Source organism: Merops nubicus, unplaced genomic scaffold (genome assembly GCF_000691845.1).
Source record: "Merops nubicus isolate BGI_N331 unplaced genomic scaffold, ASM69184v1 scaffold6311, whole genome shotgun sequence".
Taxonomy (NCBI): Eukaryota; Metazoa; Chordata; class Aves; order Coraciiformes; family Meropidae; genus Merops; species Merops nubicus.
In genome coordinates, this window is record NW_008587505.1 from 1 (window position 1) to 11,413 (window position 11,413).

An 11,413-nucleotide genomic window follows, 5' to 3' on the forward strand; every position below is an offset into this window, starting at 1 on the left:
GAGGGGTTGCGCGGGCCCGTGAGGGGGGCGCGCCTACCCCTTGTGCCCCAGGCCTCTGGGGGAATTTCTTCTGCTCTATCTGCAGAGATCTTGTCCTGTTTCAGAAACTGTTGACATGGATGAAGACACAGAGTATGACAAAGGTAATGTGGTTTAAAAAAGGAAAAAAAAAGAGCCCACAACCCATATGGTTAACCACATTTGAGAATATTAATTTATTTATTTATTTATTTTTCTTTCCCCTCAAGTTGAAGATGTTGTGGGATGCCACGTTGAAGATGCTGTAACATTTTGGGCACAGGTGAACTCTGAGAGCTACTTGTTTTTAACTGAGGTGTTTAATTTTATCCCCACCCCAGCAAGTCTCTGTAGAAGTGAGAATAAATGATAGCATTTGATGTTGAGAGGAAAAAAAAAAAAGTTGATTTAGATTTCAGAATTGTAAGTACTATTGTTCCCTTTTAAACTGAAATCAGTTATTCTTTTCTGACATGTCAGAATTGTTCATCCATCCCTTTGAACTGTAGCTTGGTTTTCTTGAATATTTGGTATGCCAAAGAACAAAACCCTTGAGAGTTAATGACTGAAGAATACGGTAGGAGGTAGTGGAGCCCTGCTGGGAGTGTATTCTCTAATAGCTGAGGATCTGAGGCAATTTGAATGAAGCATGACATGGAGATAATTCAAAGATGCTAGCTCCTTTCTAGTTTCCTCCTAGGCAGGAGGATGTTGGATGCGGAGAGTGAGGGGGGAAAAAAATAAAAAAAGCCCCAAAACCCCTAAAGAGTGAAGAGTTTAATTCAGGAGGTGCAGCAGGCAGAGGGGAAAATCCAGGAATACCAAAGTCCGCTTTTCTTGTTGGATCTGCTGGTTGTATTGGTGTGGGAATGTTAGTCAAGACCTGTGCAGCTTTAAGCCTGTTGAAAGGGGTAATGCTGCTTGTTGTGTCCCATAGGAAGTTGGGGAAGGGGACCAAACTTTACAGACTTTCTGCTTATAGGCTAGGTTATTCCTTCAGGGATTTTTAGATCTAATAGTTATAGGTAATTCTCCTTTATGTTCTTACACTGGCATTCTGGGACTTAGTCACGGCGTGTTGTTTAATATTGGAAGGTAGAAAAGTGAGGAGTGTACTTTTAAGGTTATCAAAATGTTTATTTGCACTAGTGTTTTCTTTCCTGCTCTGAGCTCTAGATCCTGTCCTTTGAATTAGGAGTAGAATGCTGTCTAATAAATGCCCTGTTAACTGGGATTGAGCCAGTCCTACAGTGGTTCGGATACTAAGTTGTAACTGGAAGTACTCGGCTTCTCTTTGGCAAACCAAAACCCAAGTCTTAGATGTAAAGAGAACAAAGAGTATGCCAGAGCTGTTGTCTCCTTATATTAAGGAGAGAAAGAAAAAGAATACCAAATGTGATAAAATTTGTGAGGAAGGATTGGTAAAATCTGCATACTGCTTGCAAAAACTGGTAATTAAACTGTTACAAACATTCCTTGCAAATTGTTTCTCTGGGGTGCGTTACCTGCCCTGATCAGTTCCATTAATTTTTGGACGAAAATGAGATCAGGCTTACAAATGTATCTAAAATAATGAAGATTGAAAGCTTAAGGTGGGGCATTACTTGTCTCAACAGCAGTGCAATTGTTTTCATTTAATTTTTGGCTGTTATAAGCCACCCAGCGTCTATTAAAAGTGACAGTTAATAACTCATACCCTCTCTTTGCACTTCTTAGAATGTCAGTAGATGTAATGAACTCTTGAAATTAAGTTGTGCACTGGCAGAAGCTTGTCCTCAGGCTAATGCAGTTTTTGGCAAACCTAATTTTAGTAAGGTAAGTAGGTTGTGTATATGTGGAGTTTGGTTTTGACCTGGATGTAAAAGCCTTGATTCTATGCAGCCATTTTCTTAGGTATTTTCTTGATCTTTGATTATGCTGTGGGTTATATTCTCTTAAGATCTCTCTAAGAGCTGCTGGTTTTCCTAAAGAAAATGCTTGTTTTTTTGCAAGCAATTTTAAATCTTTCTGCACTTCACACTTCAACTAAACTATGCAACCAGAGGTTATTTTTTAATGCTCAGGACATCCTGTAAGAAGGTAATACACAGAACACTGAACACGTTATGGGTTATGTTTAACGAGATAAGAGCAGTTTTTGTTTCAGAGAAGTGATTCTTTGCTCGATCTCAAGAAGTGTGGAATTATCTTACAAAAACTTGTAGTGCTAAATGTGCTGGACAAGATACTCTTCTTAAGAAGGTAACAAGGACATGTTTAAGAGCATTTCTATGGCAAGCACACAAAGAGTGTGCTTTAGTTTTGTGTGTGAGCTACCAATGGCTTATTGCAATGTAAGGTGTGAATAAAACAGTCTGTCTGAACTGTTTGCACATACAGGTAAATTACTTTCTACGTTCCTTTTCAAAAGGAAGAAAATACACCAAGGCCAAATGCAGCATATTTGTGGTGTGACTGGCCTCTGCCTTTGGTGGGCTTACTAAGCTGTTAGTGTCAATAAAATATTGTAGCAGCACATTTACTGAAAAGCCCTGAGAGTCTCCTGTGTAAAGTGTTGGTGTGTTTCTAGTTGCAGAATTTTGAGCTGTTTTTTTTTGGCCTAGAGGGCTATGTTTATGAAGCATTAGCATATAATGTTGTGAGAGATACGATATCAAATGCATTACTTTGTTTTTATACTGCTGTTTGGAATAATTGCAAGAGACTGTGGAAATAAGATTTGTAATGCATTACAAATACTGTTTAGCGGTATGCTTGTGCTTTCAGAATGCTATTCTTTTTTTTTTTCCCTAATTTCCAGATTTATGGTGGCTGTTTTTCTGAAGATAGGTGTTGGTACAGATGTAAGGTACAGCAAGTGATCGGCAATGAAAAGGCAGGAAACTTTTAAAAGACTTTAATTGTATATCAGTTCTACATGCAGGATAATAGAAAAAATGCAACTCCTCCTCTTCTTGAAGCTTGCTCTGTGAATGCATTTAAAAACAGTGAATATACACATTGGACACAAATTCAAGTGACCTGTAATTTTGACAAATGCTGATGAGAAGAATGGCAAAACATGACATACTTGCAAAGTGCTGTTTTGGTAAAGAGATTGACAATGTAGCCCTTAGAGAAAATGAAAAAACAAACAAACCCCTAAGACCCCTCCCCCCATAAAAAAAACAACAAAAAGCAACCAAACAAAACAAAAAAACCCCCACAACTGCCAGCAAAGATCTGTTTTGTTACTTAAAGTTTTGTTGCTAAGCTTTGACAGGTGACACCATAAGAGATTTCTTTAACTGTTCCTTCTTCTGAAGGGTGCCTAGGCTTTATAGGAAAGATTCTGATTTCTCAACATGCATGTGTGTTAAAATTCTAGAAGGTGTCAGAAGATATTTTGGTAGGAGGTTTGTGTCATCTCTGCTGATCTGTATTATTGTTGCAGTGTCAGGTATTGTACATTGACTATGGAAATTCTGAGGTTCTGAATAGATCAGACATAGTTGAAATTCCACCAAACTTGCAATGTCCAAGTGTTGCCAAGAAGTACAGACTCTGGGGACTGCAGATACCAACTGATCAGAACTTTAACATGTTTGATCAGGTGAGTAACAGATTTTGAAGCATTTAGCTGATGGGATCTGTAGTAGATGCTGCCAAATACCAGCACAGTGTAAGCAGGAGAATTCTTCTAAGAGTTTGATGTTTTACTGTGAAGGCAGGGCCTGCTGACAAGGACTATTTTGATCTGTTGCCCTGAACATGGTCTAGAAACTGAAATGGTTGTGACAAAACCAGTTCAGGTTGTGCAGAGGGGTGATTTTTAGAGTATGCTTTTGCCATCTTCAAAGCCTCAGGTCTGTTTCTGACTGACCCAGGTTCTTTCTGTCCCTGAAGAAACAAAGTACCTCTGTTTGTTTCCCTTCAGAGGGAAGAAATGTCTCCCTTGGTCACAGAACCTGTGATAAATTCACTTACATCTGTAAGCCTTTATGCCATGTGGCTGAATACTATACAGACTTTTGGTCAGAATCATAGAATGTTAGGGGTTGGAAGGAACCTCTGGAGGTTGAGTCCAACCCCCCTGCCAGAGCAGGACCATCTAATCTAGGGCAGGTCACACAGGAATTCCTCCAGATGGGTCTTAAAAGTCCCCAAGGAAAGGGACTTTGAATGTGAGTGGTAGTACAAACCCTGTAGTCCCTGGCCAGCAATGAATGTGAAAAGCTCAGGAGCTGTTGTCAGCAGGACTGGTAAAAGTTTTCAGCCCTTCTGAGCAACACTGGTGACTCTTAGTTGACTTTTACTAGTGGTGGTCTCCCTTTCCGGGACACCACTTTGCAGTTTTAATGGCAGGCTGCTTCAAGGTTTGTCTGCCTGTGCTTCACCAGAACTGGTGCCCTGGGTGCAGCAGTTACTGGAGGAGGAGGCAGGAAGAAGCTGTCCTGCTTGCCTTGTGTTCCTCTGTCATTTAGAGGAGATCCCGAGACCTCTTGTGTATGGTCTCATTCCTGTGGTCCTGTTGACATTGCTTAATCATTGCTTAATGTGATGACTTAAACCAGATTAAAATCTCTGTTCTTAGTTCCATGGGGTTTTGTTTTGTCTGTGTTTTTTTTTTTTTTTTTTTTTCTTTAAAACACCCCTGGCACTTATTGTTGCTTGAGCTAAGGCTTTATTTGCTTGCTCTGTGTGCCTTTCCTGCTTCCAACCTTTCTATTCCTGACTTTCAGCAAAACCAGCTTGTTTTTAGAAGTGTTGGGGCAAAAAGAAAAAAACCAACTTATTAATAAAACTTTCTCCCAGATGTCTTGTGGAGGCCATCAGTGCACTTTTCAGCCTTTCAAAGCTGGTTCCTGGATATTACTGAGGAAACTGGTAGCTGCCAATTATGGCATTTCCCAGTTTCTAACTGAGTAGTTTCAGTAAGGTAGATTTCCATAAAGCAGACACACACAATAATTTGTTGCTATGTACTATTCCAACTTCTTGACCACTTACTGACAGGCTGATAAACAACATAATAGTGAAAAAAAATTATTCATATAATTTTGTATAATACTGCTAGATAGTTGAGTTAGTCCAGTAGCCTCTAAAAGAGTACTGGTGAACCTGGTTGCCAGCTTCTGTTGCGAGTTAATGGGACTTTGAACTTCTGTCACTGGTAACTGACACTAAAGTCTTGAAAGTTGAACACTGAGGGGGAATTACTGGTGTTGGAAGTCCAGTCTGGCATTGACAGTGATTAGATCACATACAGTTTTAGTTGAACAGATTGTTTCTTAATGAATGTGTTTAAATAAAAGCTTTACCTGTACGTCTTTTGTCTTAAACATGTTCCCTTTTTCTTATAAGAAAGATGGCTGATTTCAGCTAAAAGTATTCAGTGTCCAGTACACAACTTAATTGCATTTTTATTTCACAGGGGAAGAAGTTCTTGAGCAGCCTGGTTCTTGAAAAAAAAATAAAAATACGTCAGAAAGCGAAGCACGAAGACGGTACCATTATTGTCCAGGCAGAGGATGAAAAAGTGGATATTGGAGAAAAGATGGCCAAGGCAGGGTTTGCTGAAAAATGCACATCTGCAAGAAACAGTAAAGATGCCAAGGAGGGAAAAGTCGATGTCTTGCAAAGCCAGCGTCGGAAGGTGAAAGCTTCAGTTCCACTGTGGCTGAACAGGCCTAATCCCGCGGCGGGCACCACCCCAAGAGGACAATTTGATGAAGTCCCTGCCAGCACGAGGAGCCAGAGTTTTGCTGGAAACCGCATGTTTCCGCCGAAGTAAGGCAGTGGGATGTCATAGAAAACTTTGTAGCAGTGATCTGGTTTGCTTTGTTGCTGGGATGGGGGTATATTCGAAGATGGAGGGGAAAGCTGAGTACCTAAAATACAAAGTTGAATTTCTGTCCTTCCAGCATCAAGTAGTGCTGGTACTTGATGGCAGGGAAGTATTTGTGAGTCTGAGCGTGTGTGCTGTGGTGGTGGGAATTAGGACATGAGTCTTTAGAAAACTGTTTATTAGAGTTGTTACCAGTTGGATGACTTGTTCTTTGTCACGTGATTTCGCGAGGCAGAATGTTTTTATGCGTCAATGCAAAATTTTGAAAGAGAAGGAAGGGGTAGCAGGTAGTAAGCAGGGAAGATACTGGAAAGCCCAGATGAAAGTGAAGGTTGGAGGACATGGGGCTTCTAGGAAATTTTGCAAGGATGGGCAATGCACTGATACCCGTTTTAGGATGGGTGTGATTTCCATAGGCTTACACTTGAGGCTTTTTGTAGCTATCCCCTATTTATTTACCTCTGTTAAAACCTCACTGGACACAAATGTGGAATGTAAAAGTATACTTAGCTAGCAGGACAAAAATTGTAATGATTTGTTCGTGTAGGAGTGGAACAATGTGTGCTTATAAGAAATAAAGCTGGCAATCATGGTTTGAAGGGGGATTAAGCTTCAGGGGATAATGGTGTCTCTGCAACTTGTAATTACATTGACGAGAGGTGGTGGTAAGTTGGCAATTACAGCTGTTGTCAGAAATCTTTTTAAAGAGACTCGTCTACAGTTGCTAGCATTGCCATGGCAACAGGCTGCTGAGAAAAGCGTTTGTGGGTGGGAAAGATGGTACTCTGCATTCAGAAAGTTGAGATGGTGTTAAGTATGTTCTCCAAAAAAACATTAGGATTTGCTATGTTCCATAATTTGAGCTTCTTGAACATTTTAATTAATCACCTGGGGGCACACCCTTCCACATACCAGCATGGTGTCCAAATATGTTTTACAGTTAGATCATTTAGGCAAGTTAACATGCTGTTAACGAATACTAATAAGAAATTAGGTGGTCTTCAAACAGTCTAAACGTACAGTAAAATGCCTCATCCTGAATTACTTTGATACTCTGATTTGTTTTGTTTTCTGAGTTATAAATATGCTCTGAATCTGATTTTTAAAAAATAAGTAGTATTTTCCTTTTTTTTTTTTTTTTTTTTTTGTGGTGTGTGGTTTTGAGGTGCTTTCATGTACAAAGCTATCCTGGCCGCCCTGATCAGCCAGGAGATTCTCTGTTCTATTGTTCTGGTGTACTTCAGTACTTTGCGTATCACGGGCATTTTTAGGGTGGTGTGTCTGTGGAGGAAATTAAAAAGAAAGAAGGTAGGAAGTAACGAAAGCCATGCAGTCTGGAGTTGATGTGGAGTCAGCAGTGCTCTGGTGCTGTACAGTACTGTCACAGCTGTGACTCCAGCTTCTGTATCCATGCAGAGCATGACCTCTCAGCCTCCTTGGGCAGCATTGGCAATGCTTGGTGGCTTTCTTTAACTTGAACTGAGAGAGGATGACCCATGGGGGTTGGGTGGAGAGGGTAGTTGGTGGCAGTCATACCTTCCAACAAGGATGGGAAAATGGTTTTCTTCCTAACATCAGAAATGTCTTGCTTCTGGTATTGGTCTATCAGATGCAGTGGAGCAAAGCGTGTGCTAGAAACACTCTTCCCTTTTCTTTTTACGGGTCTGTAGCCTGATCTCAGCTGTGCTGGCATGCAAGAGCAGGAAGAGAGGAACATGGATCAGGCTGCCCAGGAGGGCAGTGCTGGAGTACCCAGCCCTGGAGGGGTTTGAAAGCTGTGTAGGTGTGGTGCTGAGGGTTTAGTGGTGGGCTTGGCAGTTTTGAGTTAATGACTGGACTCGTTCTGAAAGCTCTCTTCCAACCAAAATGATTCTATGATTCTGTGATTCTGCTGTGAGACAGATGGCTTCACATCACTCTTCTTCATTATAGAAATAACTTTTAGGATACAGATCCAAAGCACTAACCTTAAAGTGCTTTGGCTTATTTAGTAGATAGAAGATTTGAATTACAGTGGACCTTGACTTTTCTGGGTCTGTTGTGTGGTATCATAAGATGGTTTTTGGATGGGAAAGACTTTGAGCTAGTGACTCTGAAAACGTAGAAAGGGTTGTCTTCAAGTGATGTATTTTTTTCCTTGGTGTTGTGTAACAGTCTTCCTAAAATGGTGTGGAGAGGCATACATGTTCTGAAGAAGTAAAGCACGACTGTGTAGGTGCTTCTGTAATTTTTTTGATGTGATGTTCTGTAGTCATTACTGAAATTACAGTAGCATGAAAGAACGCACAGTGTGGTTTTGTTTAGTTTTTCTTTTTAATTAATTCCTCTTCATGAATTTTTAAAAGGGAGAAAATACTAGCTTCTTCCTCAGTGCCAGATAACAGCTTCACACAAGTAAGAACAGATCAGAGGCTCTCTGAAGAGAAAGAAATTCTGAAAAGGGAGAATGTAAATCTCTTGCACAGACAGAGGGAACTAGAACTGAAGGTTCAACAGCTACAGTGTGAACTTCAGGTAGGTGGAATTGTGAAGAGGGTGCTTCTCTCCTCCTCGGGAACGTTTCTGACAATGCTGCTGTCTTATGGTTTTATTGTACTGCAGTTCAATGAAACCAACTGTGAACTGTTGTTTGGAATACAGAAGGGTTAAACTGGTTGAGTGCAGAGGGGTCTTGCCCCTGTGCGGGGAGGTGCTGGCAGCGTGTGCTAGCACAGGTTTTGAAGTCCAGGTTGGACTCTAGCTCCCCTTGGTGTGTGTGCTGTCTTCCCACCACACTTGGTGCAGCTGCTGGTTTGGGTGTATGTGTTCAGTCTGAATAGGCAGTTTTGCACTTTGTGATTAAAAACATGCTTTTTTATAAGGATGTAATCCTGGCCTTTTTTTTTTAACTTGCTTAGAGGAGAAAAACAGGTTTCGATGTGTTGGGCTGAAAATTCCTTAACATGGTACAGTCAGAGCAGCTGTGGAATTTTACAACTGGATAAAAATGATTATTTCTTTGGTTGCTGCTTAACAGAAAAGATGCTTATGCTTCTTTCCAGGAGAAGTTCCTAGCACCATCTGAGAAGCACAGTACTTAGCATTTTTAAACCTATCAGTAACTATCACTGTGAATGGTTTGAAATGTGATAAAGAGCACGAGTAAGAAGAGATCGTGTGAAAGGATGTTATGTTTCCATGAATTCGGAAGAATGTTGTGCAAACTCTTATCTCTACAGATAGGAAAGGAAAATCTGCTCTTGTGTAAATCCCTTTTATGCCCCCAAACCTGAACTTGCACATAGCTCTTGCCTTTTTCTTTTTTTCAGAGTAAAACTACTCCTAGCTGGTTTTACTACTTGGTTACCTCTACCTAGAACACCCGTGTTTCCACTCATAGGAGTCTGTCATCGCACAGATTCTCCATCTGCTGAAGACAGGGTATCTACACACTTCTGTGCAAACTAAATTAACAAGCAACAGAAAACACATATAGAGCTAATAAAGAATACCTGAATGCAAGGAATTTTTAGAAGCATTTCTTATATATAATCTGATTTCTGAAAATTCTACAAATTTTCATTGCTATTTTGTGTTGTATGGAAGTAACTACTTTAAAAGAAAAAATTGATACTGTGGATATTATTTTAAGTAAGAAGATACTTGCTCCCTGCTGAAAACACTGTAGTAGGCAAAGGCTTGTTTTAGAAGAGTCATCTGTGGTGGTGGCTTCGAGGAATACTTAAAATAAGCACCCTGCCATCATGAGACTTTTGATGCTCCTTTGCAAATACAAACTGTTTAAATCCTTCTATATTTGGGGCTTTGTTTGTTTTTAATATGATAAGTAGTGAGTCTGAAATGCTAGCAGTGTTTAAAGACTGTGTTTCATTACCTAAAGTGAAGTTTATCAAAGCATTGTGTGAGAACAAGAGCTTTTGAATTTAGGTTGCCTGTTGAGAATATAGCCTGATGTGGTGTGTGAGCTTTTTTTGGGCCAAGAATATTCCTTATTTTTCTTCAGGATATTCCTTGTAGGAAGCTCAAGGTGGTTGTGCGTAGAGTGAGTTCTTGTTTTGCAGCACCACTTTGAGGTGTGCCAGTGATAGGAGTAAGGAGTTTAATGTAGTGACTGGGTAGGAGTTGTTTAGCAAGGGAAGAAAAAAATTCGATCTAAAGACTTGCTAGCAGATCGGGAGTAATTGAGAAACACTTGAACACATCACTACTGAAAAGAGAGAAAGGAAATGAACCATTAACCTTTAAGAAACTATTAAAGAAAATAAAGTTATTCTCATTGGTTTGTATGTCTTTCTAGGCATTTTGTTAGTGTTTTGGAGAGGGCCAGCTCTATGTATTTGTGTGTGCATGTGTGTGTTTATCTGTAGCTTTCTGAAAGTCTAAGTTGTGGTCTGATCTGTGTGTTAAGTAACGCTTGCTGACTTTTCTTTACCTCTGTTGAAACACTGCTCCAAAAATTTTAAATAATTCAGAGAGAGAAGGAAGCATCCAGGAAAACTGCTGAAAGCTCTGAGGAAACCCTGCGTACTTACATTGGAACAAAAATGAGAAGTTTGGCTGCTAAGGTGAAGGCACTGAAAGAAGTTAGGTATGTATTTCTTTTCCAAAATAGTACTGTTTATCATTGCCCTCCTTATCTCTTGAAGACATGCATGGTTTTGTTGCCCAGAAGTTTTGTTTTGCTCACTTTCTATGAAAAATGTGTTGTGTACGGAGGAGAGAAGCTCACGCTGGAGTTGCGTGACTGCTTCTCAGTGTTTATCAGATGACTTTGGTTCATCTTCTCTTTCTCCTTTATAATAGCTGTTGCAAGAGGAGCTTTCAATTCCATCCCGAAGGAAGATGTTAATTAGTAAATGGAACTAGTTGTTTAAAGTAACTGCGCAGTCATATTTCCTTGGGTGTCTGTGTTGCTGTGGGAGTTGTATCTCTTTGGGTGGTCCAAATGAACCTTCTAGTTTTAAAAGGAGGGACAAAACAACAGTGGGAAGAAGACTCGAAATAGGAGTGACCATCAGCTCGTTTAAAAAGGAATGAAGATATATATAAACACACATACACATACATATATATAAAAAAATGCATGTGTATGTGTTCTTAGAAGATAAGCTTAAAAAAAAAAAGTTAGGAAGTAGGACAAAAGGTAAATTAAGAGCAGGAGACCATTTCCATGTGCAGCCTCATCAATACCAGGGTATAATGAATGTATTCTTGGTACTTTCTCAAAAAAATATTTAACAGCCGAATGAGACAAATTGCTGTTCCTACCTTTTGAAAGAAACAAGGTTATTAACATGGCAGGTGCTGTCCCAAACATCATATGTTCAAGGGTCATGAATAGCATTGATTCTTAAACTGCTTGATTTCTGGAAAAAAAAACCTTCTTGTAAAATGTTTCTTCCTTACAACTTAGGCAAGCAAATAAGAACGATTGTTTTGAGGAGCAGCTCTCAAAAGCCATACAAGTGGTTACAGAAGAATGTCTCACTGCTCCGCCTTCCTTGGAAAAACTGCAGAAGATTTGGACAGAGTATGACTTGGCTCAAGAGAGAATTCAGTTATGCAGGA

The 11,413-nt window shown here is 39.9% G+C and overlaps 1 protein-coding gene across 1 annotated transcript in view; it reads left to right on the plus strand.

Annotated features, from left to right (window-relative positions):
* The first annotated feature begins 115 nt into the window (after positions 1-115).
* The window catches only part of STK31 (serine/threonine kinase 31), a 40,981-nt gene continuing 29,683 nt past the window's right edge, over positions 116-11,413 (plus strand). Inside the window, exons 1-10 of the mRNA XM_008948931.1 lie at positions 116-143; positions 249-301; positions 1,735-1,833; positions 2,819-2,893; positions 3,452-3,610; positions 5,432-5,787; positions 8,191-8,359; positions 9,760-9,772; positions 10,322-10,433; positions 11,259-11,407. Of these exons, the coding sequence (XP_008947179.1) occupies positions 116-143; positions 249-301; positions 1,735-1,833; positions 2,819-2,893; positions 3,452-3,610; positions 5,432-5,787; positions 8,191-8,359; positions 9,760-9,772; positions 10,322-10,433; positions 11,259-11,407 (1,213 nt within the window). The remainder of the gene's footprint in view (positions 144-248; positions 302-1,734; positions 1,834-2,818; positions 2,894-3,451; positions 3,611-5,431; positions 5,788-8,190; positions 8,360-9,759; positions 9,773-10,321; positions 10,434-11,258; positions 11,408-11,413) is intronic.